Source organism: Molossus molossus, unplaced genomic scaffold (assembly GCF_014108415.1).
Source record: "Molossus molossus isolate mMolMol1 unplaced genomic scaffold, mMolMol1.p scaffold_m16_p_2, whole genome shotgun sequence".
NCBI classification, from domain to species: domain Eukaryota; kingdom Metazoa; phylum Chordata; class Mammalia; order Chiroptera; family Molossidae; genus Molossus; species Molossus molossus.
The window spans coordinates 117,169,504-117,190,764 of record NW_023425355.1 but is presented as its reverse complement, the minus strand read 5'-3'; the positions used below and the strand labels follow the sequence as shown (position 1 = coordinate 117,190,764).

At 38.1% G+C, this 21,261-nt stretch overlaps 1 protein-coding gene and 1 non-coding gene across 3 annotated transcripts in view; both read left to right on the top strand.

Moving 5' to 3' along the window:
• Positions 1–18,745: 18,745 nt before the first annotated feature.
• The window catches only part of SYTL5 (synaptotagmin like 5), a 119,769-nt gene continuing 117,253 nt past the window's right edge, over positions 18,746–21,261 (top strand). For both annotated transcript variants that reach the window (XM_036271460.1, XM_036271458.1), the window contains exon 1: positions 18,746–18,864. In XM_036271460.1, the coding sequence (XP_036127353.1) occupies positions 18,746–18,864 (119 nt within the window). The remainder of the gene's footprint in view (positions 18,865–21,261) is intronic.
• Positions 19,405–19,512, top strand: LOC118636782. The gene has a single exon (XR_004960765.1). It is a non-coding gene; the product is annotated as a U6 spliceosomal RNA (small nuclear RNA).

Here is a 21,261-nt window from a genome sequence, read left to right as displayed (position 1 = left end):
TCCTTTTCACTAGATCCTTTATTCTTTTGTCCCATCTTTAAATATTGTTATTCTTCATGGTCTATCTCTGACCCTCATCTCTTTTCTCCCTGTGTGATGTCCCTTGCATGGCTCTGGTTACAATGTAGGTGCCATTGATTCCCAAAGAAATGCCTGTAGTGTAGACTTTACTGATAATCTCTAGTTCCATATTCCAAATGCCCTTTTGGACAGATCTTTGTTGATGCTTGCCTGTTAAGAACCTGGACCTCAACATGTCCAAATTTCAATTAATTATATATTTTCTCCCAACCATTTTTGTCTTGCATTCTCTATCTCTGTTAATAGTATTACCATCAACATTTCAAGACTTTTCACCAGAAAATTCAGAATCCCTGGAGATGGGCCTGCAAGAATCTATTTTTGAACAATCCCTGTAGGTGATTCTTATGTACAATGATATTTTAAAACCTTTGCTGTTCCCCATGCTGGAAAACTTAGAATCACTCTCTTTCCTATTCCTTAACACCCATATATAGTTGATAACTGTATCTTATTGAGATCATTCCAAAATAACAACAACAACAAAAAAGACCATTATTTTCTTTCCTAAAACATAGGTTTAGTTCCTGATCTCTCCTTGGCACTTTTGCAAGAGCTTCTTCATCGTCAACATACCTTTACACTCTCTCATGTAATCACTGAGGGGTGATTTCTTTTAAAACATAAATCTAAAACAGAAAGCTGACTGTACTATTCCTTGGCTTAAAAGCATCCAACACCTTGATATCATGGGAGCACTTTTCAAAATGTTTCAGGCCCTAGTATTCTTTCTTCAAATAAAATCCTGCCAGGAAACCCAACTTACAGAACAGATGAAAGCAGAACTTTTTTTTGTGAAGCAGGGGTTGGTGCCACAGTCTTGGCCACTTAACATCTCTCGTTGTTTCCAAAGAAATAATTCACAAAGACACAGTTTTAAAAATACTGGTTAAAGTCAAGATGTTTTATCTGGATACCAAATTCATTCTTGGATGGCACCTCCTTTCTCTTACTTCTCCACCATTAACTCAGACCCCAGCTGTGGAATCATTCCCTATTTCCAGCACTAGTCATGTGCTCTTGTCACTTTTTGATACTTACTGTCTTCACATCCTAGAAGAACAAATCTCTTCCTAATTGTTCTTTTCTTTATGTTCTCTCAGCCAAGCTAGCATTCATAGGACTGTTTTTTTGTTGTTGTTGTTTTAACGTGGTCTATCTCCACTAGAAAATAGATAAGATCCTTGAGAACATAGCTCCTTTTTTTTTTTTATCTATGTATCCCCTAGTTCCAGCATAGCTTCAGACACATGGTTTTATACATGTTCATTGCATGACCATTTATATGCTCTGTAACCTAATCTATCTGTTTTTCTGTTGCATTTATTCCAGACTGAACATGCCTTAGTAAATTAAACATTACTTTAAAAAATAGCTTTATTAACCTGAAAGCTATATGACTCTACTACTGATTTATTTTTCACTTCAGTAGCCATGGATGTTATTCAGTAAATATATTAATTGTGTATTACAGCATATGAAGATGAGCTAATATTGCTAGAATATATTTTTGACAACAGTAAGATTTGTTGTACATTTTATGCTTGTTTTATAAGTATAATATGAAATCATTGTAGAAACATAGAACTAAAGGCAGTTATAAAAAAAAAGAAATTAACATAAATCCATAATATAATGACCTAGAGGTAGATTTAATATTTTGACTTATTTTCTCCCATTCTTTCTTCTATAATATTTAGGTGTGTATGTATTTCCTTTAGCACAATTGGAACCATATGGCATAAGTAGTCTTATATTCTGATTATTTCACTTATCTGCACATTATGAGCCTTCCACCATATTACCATATATAAGAGAATCTTAGTATTATTAAATCTTATCAATAAAAACTGCATCAGAGAGATGCACATTAAAACAACAATAAGGTATCACCTCACACCTGTCAGAATGGTTGTCATCAACAAATCATCAAACAACAAGTGCTGGCAAGGGTGTGGAAAAAAGGGGACTCTAGTACACTGCTGGTGGGAATGTAGACTGATGTAGCCACTATGGAAAACACTATGGTGTTACCTCAAAAAATTAAAAATTGAACTGCCATTAGACTTAGTGATCCCACTTCTAGGAATATACCCTAAGAATCCTGAAACACAAATCAGAAAGAAATATGTACCCTTATGTTCATAGCAGCACTATTTACAATAGCTAAGATCTGGAAACAGCCCAAGTGTCCATCAGTAGATGAGTGGATAAAAAAGCAGTGGTACATATACACAATGGAGTACTACGCAGCTGTAAGAAAGAAAGATCTCTTATCCTTTGAGACGACATGGAGGGACCTGGAGAGTATTATCCTAAGTGAAATAAGCCAAGCAGAGAAAGACAAATATCACATGATCTCACTTATTTGTGGAATATAATGAACAAAAAAAATGATGAACAAAATAGATGCAGGGACATAGAAGTAGGGTACAGACTGAAAAACCTCAGAAAAGGGGGTTGGGGGGGAGAGAAGAGATAAACCACAGAACTTATATTCATGTATGCATAACCAATGAACATAGATAACAAAGCTGAGGATGGGGCGGGGGGATGGGGAGGAGGGTGTCAATGGGGGAAAAAGGAGAAGCATCTGTAACAAAAATAAATTAATAAAAATTAAAAATAAAAACTGTGGAGTTTCTAAGGAATTGCTAAAAAGTTTGTAAATTCTTAATGGAAAGTGTAAGATGAGAAAGAGAGAGAGAGAGAGAGAGAGAGAGAGACCCACCTTTGGTATTTTGTGAATCAAAGGGAATGGAGGTATGTTTTTACTGAGCTCTTCTAATGACATAGTGTTTAACATCAGTTTAAGAACAGAAAGAATCAAGAGGTTTAAAAGTTTTGAGCATTATGTGCCAGATATTGTACTAGGCACTTTTATATATAGTAATTCATTTTTATATCCACAAGAAACCAAGGAAATAGATATTACTATTCCTATTCTACAGATGATAAACTGAGATGCAAACACTTACAGTAGCTTGTCCATGTTATTCTTTCAGGGAGCATAATTTTAATTCCATTTGTTTCAAAAGCCCCACACATTCTCCAACACCAAATCTGAGAGGGTACACTGCCTTTGATTCTGAGGGCTTTGTATTAACAATGCTTACCCTGTGGACTACAAATCTTTGGGTAACCACAGTAACAGTTTATGAACCCTGCAATTACTTCCCTTTGTTTATTAGAACATAAGTATATATATATTTTTTTCTAGGTAGAGAGTTTATAGTCTTTATTGATCATCTAAAATATCCCTCAGAAAGGTTTATCAATCTCTACTGAAAATAATGGGGCATCAAGATGTCTTGAAGAAATCCTTTGAGGAGCCTTTAGTTTCATTTGCCAGGCTCTGCATTAAGAATATAATGTTTTGCCCTGGCCGGTTTGGCTCAGCGGTTGGAGCGTCGGCCAGCATACCAGAGAGTCCTGGGTTCAGTTCCTGCTAGGGGCATGTACCAAAAAAAAAAAAAAAAAGGAATATTATCTTTTTGTTTTCTATTACACTTGCATGAGTCCCTGGAGCACATGGAACCAGTTTCCATAATGCTGCTATGAACATAGGGGTACATAAATTCTTTCTGATTGGTACTTCAGGCTTCTTAGGATATATTCCTAGAAGTGGGATCACTGGGTCAAATGGTAGGTCAATGAGTAATTTTTTTGGAAACATCATATTGTTTTCCACAGTGGCTGCACCAGTCTGCATTCCCACCAGCAGTGTACTAGAGTCCCATTTTCTCCACATCCTTGCCAGCACTTGTTGTTTGATGATTTGTTGATGACAGCCATTCCAGCAGGTATGAGGTGATACCTCATTGTTGTTTTTTTCAATCCTCACCCGAAGACATTTTTCCATTTTTTGTTCAGATAGAGTGGGAGAGAGAGGAAGAGAGAGAGACAGAGAAACATCGACATGGAAGGGATACATCGAGTGGCTGTCTCCCGCACGGCCCTGACCCAACCAGGGCCGGGGAAAAACTGCAACTGAGGTATGTGCCCATAGCGGGAACTGAACCCGGGTCTGTCTGGACCACAGGCTGACACTCTAACCGCTGAGCCAAACCAGCCAGGCCTCATCGTTGTTTTAATTTGCATCTCTCTGATGATTAGTGACGTTGAGCACTTTTCATATGTCTCTTGGCCATTTGTATGTCTTGTTTGGAGAGGTGTCTAGTTAGGTCCTCTGCCCATATTTTAAATTGAGTTATTTGTCTTCCTTTTGTTGAGTTGTATGACTACTGTATATATTTTGGAAATTAACCCCTTATCTGATGTATTGTTGGCAATTATGCTCTCCCATATAGTGGATTCCCTTTTCATTTTAATGCTTGATTTTTTGCTTTGCAGAAGCTTTAAGTTTGATGTAGTCACAGGTATTATTTTTTTTTCCTTTGTTTCTCTTGCCTTAGGCTTCTACCAGTGAAAATTCAGCTGCATGTGAGTCTGAAATTTTGTTCTTTACATTTTCTTCTAGGATTTTTATGGATTCACAAGTCACATTTAAGTCTTTTATCCATGTTGAGTTTATTCTTGTGTATGGTGTAAGTTGGTGGTCTAGTGTCATATTTTTGCATGTAGCTGTCCAATTTTCCCAACACCATTTATTAAATGTGGTATTAAATTAGATCATGTGATGTTTGTCTTTCTCTGCTTGGCTTGTTTCACTTAGCATAATACTCTCCAGGTCCTTCCATGCCATCTCAAAAGATAAAATATCTTTCTTTCTTAGAGTTGCGTAGTATTCCATTGTGTACATGTACCACAGATTTTTAATCCATTCATCTACAGATGGACACTTGGGTTGTTTTCAGATCTTAGTTATTGTAAATAGTGCTGCTATGAACATAGGGGTACATATATTCTTTCTGATTGGTGTTTCAGGATTCTTAGGGTATATTCCTAGACGTGGGATCACTGGGTCAAAATGGCAGCAGAATAGAGAACCCAGAAATTGACCGAAGACAATGTGGTCAATTAATATTTGACAAAGGAGGCAAGAGCATACAGTGGAGTCAAGACAGTCCTTTCAATAAATAGTGTTGGGAAAATTGGACAACTGCTTGCAAAAACCACCAATTTATACCATACACAAGAATAAACTCAAAATGGATAAAAGACTTAAATGTAACTTGTGAATCCATACAAATTTCAAAAGAAAATGTAAGCAATAAAATCTCAGACATCATACACAGCAGAATCTTCATTGACACAACACCTAAGTCAAGAGAAACAAAGGAAAAGATGAATACATGGGACTACATCAAACTAAAAATCTTCTGCACAGAAAAAGAAACAACCATCAAAACAGAAAGGGATCCCACTATATGACAGACCATAATCACCAATGATGCATCAGATAAGGGGTTAATTTCCAAAATATATGGAGTGCTCATACAACTCAACAAAAGGAAGATATACAACCCAATTAAAAAATGGGCAGAGGACCTAAATAGACACCTCTTCAAAAAGGACATACAAATGGCCAAGAGACATATGAAGAAATGCTCAACATCACTAATCATCAGAAAGATGCAAATGAAAACAACTATGAGGTAGCACCTGACACCTGTCAGAATGGCAACCATCAACAAATCATCAAACAACAAGTGTTGGCGAGGGTGTGGAGAAAAGGGGACTCTAGTACACTGCTGGTGGGAATGCAGACTGGTGCAGCCACTGTGGAAAACACTATGGTGTTACCTCAAAAGTTAAAAGTATTTTTAAACAATCCTTTGTACTTCTGTGGTGTCAGTTGTTACTTCTCCTCTTTTGTTTCTGATTTTGTTTGTGTCCTCTTTGTTTCTTGTTGATTCTGGCTAAGGGTCCATTAGTGTTGTTTATCTTTTCAAAGAACCAGCTCTTTGTTTCATTGATCTTTTAAATTGTTTTTTCAATCTCTATGTAGTTTATTTCTGCTCTTACCTTTACTATTTCTTTCCTTATAATTGCTCTGGGTTTTTCTTTTTGTTTGCTTTCTAGTTCTTTAAGTTGTGAGGTTAGATGGTCAATAAGAAATTTTTCTCGTTTCTTGAGGTAGGCCTGTAGTGCTATGAACTTCCCTCTCAGGAATGCTTTCACTGTGTCCCATAGATTTTGTGCTGTTGTGTGTTCATTTTCATTGTTTTTCAGGAAGTTTTTTGTTTTTTCCTTGAACTCCTTGGTAACCCATTCATTGTTTAATACATGCTGTTTAGTCTCAACGTGTTTGAATATTTTTGAGTGTTTTTGTTTTAATTGATTTCTAGTTTCATGGCATTGTGATCTGAGAAGACGCTTGATATCATTTCAATCTTCTTGAACTTGTAGAGACTTAGTTTGTGTCTTAACATGTGATCAACTCTGAGAATGTGCCATGTGCACTAGAGAAGAATGTGAGTTCTGTATTTTGGGGGGTAATTCTCTGTAGATTAAATCAATGTGATCTAGTACATCATTTAGAGTCTCTGTTTCCTTGTTAATTTTTTGTCTAGAGGATCTATCCAGTGAAGTCAGCAGGATGTTGAAGTCCCTAGCTATGATTTTATTGTTGTCGATTTTTCCTTTGAAGTTCTACAAAAGTTTTTAAGTGTACTATGGTGCTCCTATATTGGGTGCATGTATATTTACCAAGGTTATATCTTCCTGTTGGATAGATCCTTTCAATATTATGTAGTGGCCTTCTTTGTCTCTAGTTATGGCCTTCAATCTTAAGTCTATTTTATCAGATATAAGTATTGCTACCCCAGCTTTTTTTTTCTTTTCCATTTGCTTGAAAGATTTTTTTCCATCCCTTTACTTTCAATCTATGTGAGTCTTTTGTTGTGAGGTGGGTTTCTTGTAAACAGCATATAGATGAGTCATGCTTTCTTATCCAATCAGCTACTCTGGGTCTTTTTATGGGAGCATTCAGTCCATTTACATTTAAGGTGGTTATTGATATGTACTTATTTATTGCCATTTTTGTTTAGTGTGGTTCTATTTTTCTTCCCATTTCTCCTGGTAATTACAGCAGTCCTTTTAACATTTCTTGCAGTGCTGGTTTGGGGGTAATGTATTCCCTTAGCCTTTTTTTTTGTCTGGGAAGCTCTTTATTTGACCTTCTATTTTGAATGATAGCCTTGCTGGGTAGAGTAGTCTTGGATTCAGATCCTTGTTTTTCATGACCTTGATTACTTCATGCCATTCCCTTCTAGCCTGTAGTGTTTCTTGTGAAAAGTCAGCTGAGAGCCTTATGGGGGTACCTTTGTAGGTAACCTGTTGCTTATCTCTTGCTGCTTTTAGGATTCTCTCTTTGTCTTTAATTTTTGGCAGTTTGATTACTATGTGTCTTGGTGTGGGTCTGTTTGGGTTCTTATTACTTGGGACTCTCTGAGCTTCTTGAACTTGAATGCCTTCTTCCTTCACCAAATTAGGGAAGTTTTCTGTCACTATTTCTTTGAATATATTCTCTAGCCCTCGCTTACTTTCTTCTTCTTCAGGGACTCCTATGATACGAATATTATTTCGTTTCCAGTTGTCCCACAATTCTCTTAAGCTGTCTTCCTGTTTTTTAATCGTTTTTTCCTTTTGGTTTTCTGATTGGTTGATTTCTTCTAGCCTGTCTTCTAATTCACTGATCCAGTCCTCAGCTTCCCCTACTTTGCTTTTTAGACCTTCCAGTGTGTTTTTCATTTCTGATATGTCATTCTTCATTTCTTCCTGTTGGTTTTTCATTTCCAGCTGGTTTATTTTCAACATTTCTATGTCTTTACTCATGTTGCTCATGTCCTTACACATGCTGTTGAGCTTCCGCAACATCATGGCTCTAAATTCTAGTTCTGTTAACTTGCTTAACTGCACCTCATTTATTTCATCTTCTGTAGAGGTCTCTTGATCTTTCATTTGGCTTTTGTTTCTGTTTCTCACCATTTTGGTTATGGGCTTTGGAGTCTGCCAAGTTTTCCCAGTGGGTGTTGGTGTTCTGCTGTTTGTGGCTCCCTCTCCTGGGTTTGGATGCACCAGGGAGGACCCACTTTAATCCCGCCAAGTCCCCTGTTCTCCAGGAGTCTGTGCGGCTCCAGCCGAGAGCTTAGCAGGCTACAATGTTCCCAGGGCCCATGCAGGGTGGCAAGGGAGGCGGTGGGAGTAATTTCCCGCTGAGTTCCCTGGTACGGCCGAGTCCCCTGGTGCCCGCGAGTCTGTGGGCCTCAGCCGAGAGTTTAGCAGGCTACAGAGTTCCCAGGGCCCATGCAGGGTGGCAAGGGAGGCAGTAGGATTATCTTCCGGCTGAGTTCCCTGGCTCCGCCAAGTCCCCTGGTCTTCGGGAGACTGTGCGGCTCCAGCCGAGAGCTTAGCAGGCTACAGAGTTCCCAGGGCCCATGCAGGGTCGCAAGGGAGAGGGTAGGATTAACTTCCCGCCAAGTTCCCTGGTCCCGCCGAGTTCCCTGGGGCCCTCGAGTCTGTGCAGCTCCAGTGGAGAGTTTAGCAGGCTACAGAGTTCCCAGGGCCCATGCAGGGTGGCAAGGGAGGCGGTAGGATTAACTTCCCGCCGAGTTCCCTGGTCCCGCCTAGTGTCCTGGTCTCTGCGAGTCTGTGCGGCTCCAGCAGAGAGTTTAGCCAGCTACAGGGTTCCCAGGGCCCATGCAGGGTGGCAAGGGAGACGGTAGAATTAACTGCCCGCCCAGTTCCCTGGTCCCGCCGAGTTCCCTGGGGCCCTAGAGTCTGTGTGGCTCCAGCGGAGAGTTTAGCCGGCTACAGAGTTTCCAGGGCCCGTGCACGGTGGGAAGGGAGATGGTAGGATTACCTTCCTGCCGAGTTCCCTGGCCCCTGCCCAGGCCGCTGCGGACCCTGGGCTCTCGGTCCCCTCTCCCGTCCTCACAAGCCTACCAGGATTGAGTGGGTGTTTCTGGTTAAGTGGTCCTCCAAGATGTCTTTTGGCTGCCCTTTCCTGACGGTTTGCCTTTATTTTCGTTGTAAATCCAGTTTGGTCTTGGGAGATGGTCTGTGTTGCTCCATTCACTTCGCCGCCATTTTTCAACTTCCTCTTCCTGTTTTTTAATTGTGTTTTTTTTGTTTTTGTTTTTTTGGTGGGTGGGGAGAGAAAGGGGGAGAGAGAGAAACATCAATGTGAGACAAACATATCGACTGGTTGCCTCCTTAATGACCCCAACCAGGGCTGTAATGAATTGCAACTGAGTTATATGCCTCAGTGAAAATCGAACCCACGACTCATTGATCTGTGGACTGTGGCTCTACTGCTGAGCCAAACTGGCCAAGCAAGGCTTTTTTTTTTTTTTTTTGGTTCTCTGATTGGGTGATTTTTTTCTACCCTGTCTTCTAATTCACTGATCTGATCCTCTGCCTCCACTCTGCTGGTTATTTCTTCCAATGTGTGCTTTATTTCTCCTATGTCATTCTTCATTTATGCTTATTGGTTTTTCATTTTCAGTTGGTTGATTGTCAATATTTCTGTATCTTTCCTCATGCTGTTTAGCTCTTTACTCATACTGTTGAGCTTCCTTATTATAATTACTCTACCTCTGAAAAATTGCTTAATTGTATTTCATTTATCTCTTCTGTAAAATTCTCTTGTTCTTTCATTTGGAATTTGTTCCTTTGTTTCACTATTTTAGCTGTCTCGGTGGATTTTGGAGCCTGCCAACTTTTCCCTGTGGATGTCAGTATTCTGCTGACTGTGGCTCCCTCTAGTGAGTTTGCATGAGTGTGGGAGGACCTATGTTAAATACCATTGTCAGGTCCTATGTTACTGGGTAGATTGCAGGCCAATCAAAAGTTTAGTTTTCTTCTAGCTTTTGCCTGTTGGCTATTAGTGTCAGTTACTTGATGAGGCTTGGGTTGTAACCCTCAGCTGATTGAAACAATTCCTCAGGTGTTCAGAGTAAGAGGACTTCCAGTGGGTGGAGCTAATGCTTGGTGGGCATCTCTAGCTGTTAATGAGCCTCAATTTGCATATCTCTGGCCTGACTGGGTGGGGTTAAATTCCCAAAAGTGGGGCTGTTACTTCTCCCTGGGGCTCTGGGAAGGGGCTCTTTGAGTAAGATGTCTAGTGTCCTATTAGGGAGTGATTCAGTGTAAAACTCCTGGTGCACTCCCAGCTCTCCAAACTCCCAAGTCTCTCCACACAGTTCCAGTCCAGTCTTCCCTCCCTCTGCTGGAGCCCAAGGTGAGTGGCTATAGCTAGTTTAGTGCTCTGTTCTGGCACTCTGTGATGTGAAGCCAGCTTGGGATTTCAACCCCAAGGGAACTTCTCATAACTAAAACAGCCCTCAGTTGCTGTCTGTGAACTCTCAGCTTGCACTCTCACACCTCCACAGTTCCTACCAGGCTTGATTTGCTGACCTCTTTCTGTTCCTGGTTATATAAGTTCTCTCCAGCTGCTTTGCTACTGTGTGTTTTCCCAGTGATTTGTCTTTATTTTAGTTTGTAATTTCAGTTTGGTCCTGGGCAATGGTCTGTGTAGCTTTCATTTACTCCACTGCCATTTTTTTACCTTCATTTATTGCAGTCTGAACACTAGGACTCTGCATGACCATACATAGCAACAATGAGGAAGAGCACCTGTGGCCCTGATCTCCAGGTTTCTGCTCAGACCCAGAGCAAATGCAGCTGCTCTTTGCTTGGGTGCTGCCAGACCATCTCTCTGCACACATCCTCAACAGAGCATAGGGTGGAAAAGTCCATCCAAGAAAGTGTCTTCCCTGGCTCTGACGTTGCTTGCACTTGTCACATTGATTCTTAGAGCATTTTGGCAGATATTTTTTCCCCATTAGCTTTCTTTCCTGCTGGAGCAGGAAAAGCTAACTCCTCTGTAGGTATTTCTTGGTTTTCATGAATTTAGAGTGATTTTTGTAAACCTCTATTTGTTTCATATCTTCTTTATGGTCCTCAGTGTTCAGAACATCATTAGCTTTTAACATCTGGATCTCATCCTCATGATCTCCCATTTTTCACTCCAATAAAGCACTTTTTGTGTCCTGTCATTGGATGCTACCCCCAGGAAGGGATCCTAATCTTGGGGAGGTAGCTTTCTTCAGCCCAGAACAGCTGATAGCTGAATAAGTTCCTCAGATCTAAAGGGGTCCTAGGCACCCATCACAACATCCAGTTCATCCCTTTAAGACAGCATAAAGGGACCTGGCGATTACCATGTTAAATAAAACAAGCCAGTCAGAGAAATAAAAAGATCACACAGTCTCACTTGTATGTGGAATCCAACAAACAAAATAAACTGACGAAAAAAATAGGACCATAGACATGGAAGCATAGAATAGAGATGCATATGCATTTAAAAGCATAGATATCTTCCTGTTTTCAACAATTTAGCTTATATATTTCCATGTTGATACATATTTTTAAATCTCTCACTTTAATTTGACACTGTATTATTGCTGTAATTTCAGGCTATTTCAAAATTTTCACCCTTGATAATTATTCTGCAACAAATACCTATATATTATCTTCATGTATGCACACAGATATTGCTTTTTCTGTAATATAGATTCTTAAAAGTGGTCAAACCCATACATATCTTAATTTAAAAATGCTATTGAGGTATTGTTTACATATAAAAAACTGTTTGTATGTAATGTATATAACTTAATAAGTTTAGAGTTAAGTATACACCTGTGAAAGTGAAATTATCCCCTCAATCAATACCATAAACACCTATCACCTCCAAAAGTTTCCTCCTGCCTATTTATTTATTTATTTAGACATTTAGCAGAGTTTTAAGTATACAGCACAGTATTGTTAACTATGACCACCATGCTATACAGTAGATCTTTAGGTATTGCATAACTGAAACTTTATATCCTTTGGCCAGTTTTTTTTTTTTTTTTTTTTTTTTTTTTTAATCCTTTTTCCCCCAATTGATTTTAGAGAGAAATGAAGGGAGAAGGAGGGAGGAAGAGAGAGGAAAACGATGTGAGAAACATCAATTGGTTGCATCCCATAAACACCCCCAATGGGGATCAAACTCACAACCTGGACATATGCCCTGACTATGAATTGAACCCATGACCTTTCAATTATGTTATGACACTCCAACCAACTGAGCCACACCAGCCAGGGCCCTTTGGCCAGTTCTGAAAGACTCAACATATCCGTTATAAAGGGTGACAAAAACTGTAAAGGCTCTGAGATTTAACCCTACTTTTAAGCTAACAAATAGACCTGCTACAGTTTTATGTGTGGTGGTCGATAATATGCTACTCCTGAGTCAGATACTATGGACTATATTTCTCATAGCACAGCAAGTCTCATGAGCATTATGTTTGCATTGGTTCCCCTTCCCCACAAGTGCCCAGGTGGAAATCATGCATGTAGTGGATTTGCGTAACAGCTAAGGAACCCTGAACTTAGGGAACCAAACTTTTTACAATGGGCTGTCAGCAAATCTGCCCTTTGCTCCAGAGACAGACACTGCCTTTCAAGGCTGTTCCACTAAACAAACATCCTCAGAAGAATTTTTCAGAGCAAAAGGCCAGTTAGTGCCTCTATTCACAAAACATATGGATTTGAAAGAGACCCATGGAAAATCATCTCTCAACTAAGGCTTAAACTTATTTCTGCTTCCACCAATAAGGGATAAGTATACTCATTTCCATGCACCCTTAACAAACACTGGCTGATATGGATTTTTGTGTTTTTTTGTGTGTTTCATAATTTAATGGGAAAACTAAAAAGTTTTCTTCTTGTAATTTGCATGTGTATAACCAGTGAGCTAAATGAGCATCTTTTCATGTTTATGTAAATTGCTTGTGAATTGCCCACACTGTGGATTGCCTGTTCTTATTTTTTGCCTCTTATTTTATCAATTTATTTTCTTGTAATTTATAAGAGTTATTGGTATTTTCTAAATATTAATCCTTTTCCTACTTTACATGGAACAATCTTATTTTCCCAGCCTATCTCTTGATTCTTTTAAATTTTTTGCAGTGGCTTTCTTTGTACAGATATTTTAGATTCACATATGATCTATTCTATGAAATTTTGGTGGGGACAATATAGAATTTTGTAGGTCTTGGCAGTTGAAAAGAATTTAGGGAAACTATTAAATATAAGTGTATCTTCTAACTTTTCTATCAAATCTTTTTCTCTTGAATTTATTAAGGTTTTCTCCTAACCAGTTTTTTAAAATATTAAGTCTTCTCTTTAAAATCATCAAAATACATAATGCCAAGATAAGTATCAATAATGTTAAATATTCTTTTCCAAACCAAGCGTTCTATGAAAAGTCACAATGAACATTAGAGCATTAAAGGTTCTTAGTTCTATAGAAGAAAAAAGTATTTAGTTTTGCTTCACTCAACATATCCAAAATTTTATTGGACTGAAAAACTTTTAAAGATTTCATAGAGTATTTAGTAATATCTTGTGGGGTACTATTGTTCCATGAGGTCACTGAGAGGCAGTCACATTTAATGATTAGAAGCAGGGTCCCTGAAACCATGAGTACTCTGGATTACTAATTGTGTGACTTTGGGCATGTTCATTGTAAGTTATGCATCAATTTTCTTATATCTATAATGGTGGTATTAGAATTTATTTTGTGAGAGGTTCATAAAGGTTAGTTGAGTTACTTCGGTGTTGACTGTTATTATTATTATTATTCTTTTATCCTCACCTGAAGACATTTTTGCATTTATGTACAGATAGAGTGGGAGGGAGAGAGAGAGAGAAACATCGATGTGCGACACATCCACTGGCTACCACCCACATGACCCCAACCAGGGCCGGGGACAAACAGCAACCAAGGTACCTGCACTTTGCAGGAACCAAACCCAGGACTCTCCAGTCCGTGGGTCTACACTCTAACCGCTGAGCCAAACTGGCCAGGGCTTGACTGTTATTATTGTTGAACATTCTGAGGATGCTGCTCATACAGGATCACTATAAAACTAATGGTGTTGTTAGTTGGCCTTCCTATTATTGTTCAGAGAATTAATACCACTGTAAAATTTTTAAAAATTCAGCTACTGTACTCCCAAGGCATGTACCACACAGAGTTACCCACGTGAGAAGAAAATCAATGTCTGTAGTGCATTGCATCTGTCCTTGAGTCTTTCTGCTTGGGGTTCATAGTAAAAGAACTATTTATTTATCTCCCCACAGCATCTTTATCTCTCTGGCAGTTCTCACCTTTTGTTCATCATGTGGATTCTAGCCTGCTCATCTATTTGAAAGGCATTTCAAAGCGAATTTTGCATAGGCTGTTTTAGCTTGTATTCTAAACATCCTGAACTTTCCTATAAACATGCTGAAAATCTACCTAACTGTGTTGTAACACAGTAACAGGCAAACAGGAAATTAATTTTATTATTTTTAATTTCATCCTAAAAGCACTTCTAGAAATGTTCCATTTTAAAACTGCATTTCAAGTACCCCTTAATGAGATATATTCAGATATACCTATTCCTTTGACTAAAATACTGAACCCTATTATTTTTGTGTCTATCACTAGAAACATGCTCTTTTAAAAAACTGTGTCTCTGTGACGCTATGAGAATTTTTTATTATTACATTTTTTGTAATGTTCAGCAGAGTTAGTGACCTGTTCAAAGCTATCTATGCTGAAAGGCAGCAGAATGACATACAAATAAATCATCTTGTCATCTTTTAAAATAGTTTAGCTCAGTTTGTCAACGTTACTGGCTAGAGAGTGAAAAATCTACATCTACAGTGTTTAAGGAGAGGTATCTATATGTAGGCATTAAAGAATAAAGTAAAACTGAATTTCTTCTTCTAATCTGACTGTTGTTTATTGGGCACACTTAACTAAAAGAATGAGAATTTACTCTAGATAAAATGTACTCATGATTATTTTTACTCATGTTTTTACTTGATTAAAGTATGTAGTGGATAAGGGATTCTCCAGGATGTTTCTATGAACTAACTCAAAAGAGACATTAAAAAATGGTATATACTTAGGTGAACTTAGGCAGGTCTAGGACATCTGCTCCTTGAAAGGAGAACTTTATGGGTGGTCAACTTATAATCAGAAGTGTCCGAGGGTGAGTGAAACTCAAGTAAGAGGAAATGGTTGCATTGTCTGAGGGAAATTTGTCAGACTGAGGCCCCATCACCCAACAGGGGACATGTGTTACAGGGAACAGTTATTTGCATTTTGAGGCCTGAGTGTTTTTCCTCTGGTCAGAGTCTAGATGGATATCATTGGCATCTAGCTCATTGGATATCCTTTATCTATGTCTAGGCTCACTGTCTCCTCTTCTCCACCCCATATTTCTCCAGGAGGACAGTATTATCATCAATTAGAGTCCATCTTACCAAATCATAATCACAGTCCAGTCCTGCCTCACTGAGGAAACATCCTGATTTTTTAAAAGTTTCAACTACTTCTGTTCTCCTTAGCTGCTCATTTACAAATCAGCTCTAGCAATCCTGGTACCCATGAGCAAAAATCCATTTAGGGCTAATTTTGTTAATTAAAGTTTCACAGGGTAATTTTATTTCTCTTATATCCTTGCTTGGTTACCTATCTTCTCTGTCACCTTCATTTGCTACTCCATGGTGTTACTGCCTTCCCTTTATTCTTTTCACAGGGCAGACATTTTGATTTTTAGAGGGCAGACTTGCATTTATAGCTCAAGCCAAGGATGAAAATAAGCTTCAGATCAAGCATTTTTGAGGCTCCTAACCTCTTGAATAATTTCTAAACACAATTTATAGAATACTCAGGACATTCTAAATCTGACATTTCAAATACAAAATATGTCTTAAATGAATCTGGCTGTAATGATAATAAATTCATTTACTGAGTTACTAAATGGTTTTTCCATTTCAGCATGAAACCAGATGAGACACACATGGGTGGAAAAACCATTTGCGTTCTTTATCTGAGGAGAACACAGTAGACAGTGATGCAAAAACCAAACCCTTAACCTTTCCGAAGAGCCCCTTTTTATCTTTACCTTGTTGCTTCCTGTTGATATCAACTTATGGGCTCTTGATTCCTTCTGCCTCTAGGACTTTGGAGGTGGATAAAAGGACTGGAATAAATGTAGAATGTCTGTCCTAACCAGGCAGTTTTCTCAGAGAGGACTGACTCATGATCTATAGTGAGCAGTTCAGTTCTGAGTCGTTTCAGTTCTTATTCAGTGTACAATGTATAGAACCAACACATGGGGACTTTGGAAAGTTAGGGAGACTCAGGAAAAGATTCAGTCTTTCAAGGTCACCTGAGATTTTGAGTTCAGTCTAAGCAGGCTTTGAGTAAGTATCTAGTTATACTTGGGAATTTAGCTAGAACCAAGGAAACCAAGTGTAACTTGCATATAGATTGTAGTTCATAGATGGGGGGGCTGAGTGACAGTGTCATGGGATGATGCCAAATCACAAAATTAGATCACTCTAATATTCATCATTCTTAAGGGGATGTACAGAGAAACTCTAAGCACCAAGCCAATGAAAGATTGGGTTCAAGAGTTCAGATAGTGACAGGGCTTTGGTAAGCTTCTGATGTTGACAAGTGGCTAGTTTTAGAACATCTATTTTGCAGTATGTATATAGCTAGAATAATTCACAAATAACCATGTATATTATGAGATATAAACACCCATCCTGAGTATAAAACATTACCCAATACAGTTGAAATTCCTGTGTTCTCCTCTCTGGTTGCATCTCTTTGAATTTCCTTGTGTTTATAATATAAATACATGTATTTCTAAATCAATGTTGTGTCAAGTTAGTTCCTTCATTTATATGCTATTATTCTGCATGAATGTTTTTGTAACTTAAGTTTTTCATTCAATATTATGTTTGTGAGATATCTTCAGGTTGAAACATTTAGCACTGGTTAGTATTTGTTAGCAGTGCTTTTTATGCTGTGGTCTTTGTTGTAGGAAGAGAAGGAGAAAGAACGAGGAAGCCATTTAAGGGACCTCTCCTGTTATGGACAGTCTAAACTTGTCCCCAAGTGGTGACCCAATTTATCCATGAGTCAGCTGCAAATGTGGTAATGGGATCTGGCTAGTAAAGGATGCTAATTATAATGAAATAAACTGAATTTGCATAAAAAACCTAGAATCAACTAAATATAAATAACATTTCATGGTAATAAACATAATAAACATGATATAGACATAATAGATGCATATTTACTGACAATTATTTTTGAAATTTTTTATCCTCATCCGAGGACATTTTTCCTTTTGTTCAGATTGAGTGGGAGGGAGAGAAAGAGAGAGAAACATCGACGTGAAAGGGACACATCGAGTGGCTCCCACCCGCACGACCCAACCAGGGCCAGGGACAAACTGCAACCGAGGTACATGCCCTTAGCGGGAACCAAACCCAGGTCTCTCTGGACCACAGGCCGACGCTCTAACCACTGAGCCAAACCGGCCAGGGCTACTGATAAAATTTTTAAAAAATATATCACTGTTTCAAAATTTGGGCACTCAAAAACATGGATTTTTATGGTTCCATGACTTACATTTAAGTCTTTTATTCATTTTGAGTTTATTCTTGTGTATGGTGTAGGTTGGTAGTCTAATTTCATCTTTTTTTGCATAAACCTGTCCAATTTCCCTGGCACTATTTATTGAAGAAACTGTCTTTTCTCATTGTATGCTCTTGCCTCCTTTGTCAAATATTAATTGTGCATAACATCTTGGGTTGATTTCTGAGTTCTCTGTTCTGTTCCATTGATATTTATGCCTGTTCTTGGGCCAGTACCAAGGTGTTTTAATTACAATAGCTTTGTAGTATAACTTGATATCCCTATGTTCATAATAGCACTATTTACAATAGCTAAAATCTGGAAATGCCAAGTGTCCATCAGTAGATGAGTGGATAAAAAATCTGTGGTACATTTACACAATGGAATACTATGCAGCTGAAAGAAAGAAAGATCTCTTACCCTTTGAGATGACATGGAAGGACCTGGAGACTATTATACTAAGCAAAATAAGCCAATCAGAGAAAGACAAGTACCACATGATCTCACTTATTTGTGGAATATAATAGCTGCCTAACAAAATAAGTCCAGAGACATGGAAGTAGGGAACAGACTGACAAACCTCAGAGGGAAGGGGGATTTGGGGTGGGATGTGATACACGAAAAAACTTATATGCATATATGCATAACCAATGAATATAGACAGCAGTGTGGTGGAGGCGAGGTGGGGAGTGGGGTGGGGTGGGAGCCCGTAAGAAGGAGTCAATGGGGAAAAAAGAAAAGACATCTGTAATACTCTAAAAAATAAAAATAAATCAAATCTAAAACAAAAACAAAAACAAAATATTATGGGAAAAATGGCCTACTTAATTTTCTCTCCTTTGTTTTCTCCACCTTTTCAGTGTGTCTGGATTTTTCCCCAGTGGATCTGATTCCAGCCCTGTAGCCTTCTGAAGGATTGATGTTGAGTATCATAGTGAAACTTAGTTTCCACCTGACTGTACACCACAGCAAAGATTTTGGAGATATATTTCAGTTAAAACAATAATGACTTTCTTAGACTGTATTATCAGTGGAGCCTATTTTTTGTGTAGCCTGGGAGAATGCCTAACTAACATTGGTGATTCTTCAAAGACCTTGTAAAAACCACTCTACATCAAATAACTAAGTGACTGAGTTGTTCAAGTGGACCTTAAGAATTGGAGATAACAAATTCACCTGGAAGATTCTACCACTGTTATTCAGAGCTCCTGCTGAAATATCATGTCTAAGAACTCGGAGTTCATCAATCTCTCATTTTTATTAGATCATGAGAAGGAAATGATCCTGGGAGTCTTAAAGAGAGATGAATATTTGAAAAAAGTGGAGGACAAGAGAATAAGGTAATATTCTTTTATCTTTTCTGCCATTCTTGACTACTTTCTGTTTGTTTGAAGCAATTTAGATCAGAAATGGGACAACTGCAAACACATTGAAGACAAATGTTATTCAATGACTTCATGGGTTCCCAGCCAGAGCCCAAATATTTTTGGTACTTTGTTATTTAGCTAGATGGAAGGATGGAATTGAGTTAATAATATAGTGTTGATGAGAATGCCTATTTGGTAATAATGTAATAACTTGTAGCTAAGTGGAAGGACTGTCCAGGTTTTAGAACCAGCTCTGAGATGTATTAGTTGCATGACCTTGAGTAAGTTACTTAACTCCATGCCTTAGTTTCCTCATAAAATATACAAGGATAATAATTGTACCCACCTCATAGGGTTGTTGCAGCAATTAAGGAATATAATACATGTGCAGCATCCAGTACCTAAGTGTACAATGAATATTAGCTATTATTTATTTATAATGCTTTTCTCAGATCAGTCTTACTGGGACTTTGGCTCCACCATACCTGGGAGAAGAAGGGGAAAGGGGATCTGGTGCTCGCTTTGGCAGCACATGTACTAAATATTGGAATGATACAGATAAGATTAATATGGCCCCTGTGCAAGGATCACACACAAATTCATGAAGTGTTCCATATTTAATTTTAAAAAGGGACGGAGGGATCTGGAGAGTGAAAAGTACCCTTTCTACCCTAGAAAATGCCTAAATTGCTTTAAATACGTTTCTATGTGAAAAAAGTTGGGTAATATTGGCACAGGTGAGTTTCACATTAGTTGTAGGCAGGGTTGATATTTAGCTGCATCCCCATATATAATCTCACCTATGTTTCAGCCAGCATCCATTCTGATTGGTTGCATTTCTGTTCTGAACAGTCATATTGTTATTCTGATTGGTTGCTTCATCCACTGTGATTAGTTGCTACCTGAACTATCCTGCTTTTAAATATATTTGGCTATTACATTATCACTCCTGAACAGATGAGCAGAAGTAAAGTTTCCTCCTCATTCCAGTCACTGCCTACTACGAAACATGTAGCTTTTATGTCTTGTATGTTTCCCGAAAAAGCAATCAGAAGCTTTGTTTATTTTATATGAGGGGAAAACTTGTGGTGAGATTATCTTCACATGTTCCAAAAATATTCAATGTACCTAAAGCAATCCTTAGAATTGAAAATACATTGAAATATTCTTGATTGATGCTTATTTCATAGTTCAGAGCCCAGAATTTCCATTTCTATTACTCTAAGATATTCAACCAATCTTTTTTTTTTTTTTTTAAAGGAACAAAGGCTTTGATTAAAATTACTGCACTTTGTCTATGCTTAGAATTCAGGTGCCAACAAAATGCAGTTAATGATTTTTTTAAATAAAAAATTATAGTTTTGGCATTGGTATTCCAGTCATGAAAAGTGGCTAAATTTTCTAATGTTCTGAAAAAACTTGTACTGTTTACAGGGGACAAGATACTAATCAGTTATTGGTGACATTCTCAGAAGAATTCAAATCACTCACTTCTGGGAAAAAATTTAATAACCAGATCCCAGGAAACAGGGAAGTACAATGAATAGGCCTTTGTTGAGGTTATTTGTTTCTGTTATTCTCACTAACTTTTAGTAATAATCTGTTTTACTCCCTCTTCCCTTTTTTCCATTTTTCACCCCTTGTCTTTTTCACTTATTCTCTATAGAGAAATTTAGCCAAATTGTGTAATATACAAAAGAGCTATCAAGGATAAAGTTATTTATTTTCTGGCTCTTTAAATGTTTTTGAGAATTTGAGTGTTTTGTTTTATTTTACACTAACTGTGTTAGATGTGTTTTCTCGTTTTATTCTGAGCTACCAAGATATGAGCCCAGGACATATGACTCAGATTCTTCCACTCCTAGCAGCTTTGTGTATTGAGAAGCCATGCCAAAGTTAGCAGCACAGTGTTTAGAGTGCACGCTGTTGAAGCATACATCTACACTTGATTGAAATGTTAGTTGCACCATGAAATTTTTGTGTCACCTTAGACATAGATAAATCTAGTTAGCTCCATAGATAAATCTAGTTTCTTCATTTGATAAACCAGAAATAGTAACATTAGCTACATCATAAGGTTGTCGTAAGGATTAAATTAGCTGATATTATCAAGAACTTAGAGCAATGCTGACATACAGTAAGCACTTAATAATTCCTGCCCATAATCATTATTTCTATTGTTGGTTTATTTGGCTCTTGATTTACTAATTGTAGTGACCACTATAAGCACTCTATTCAGATCCTCTAGGGTCCCTTGCTGGATCTGTGCTCTCATCTCCCAGTTTCCACCTGCTTCCTCTAAGCATTGGCACCTACTAACTTCTTTAGAGTACTACCTTTAGGTGGCTGGAGTTGCCTATAGGATCAGAG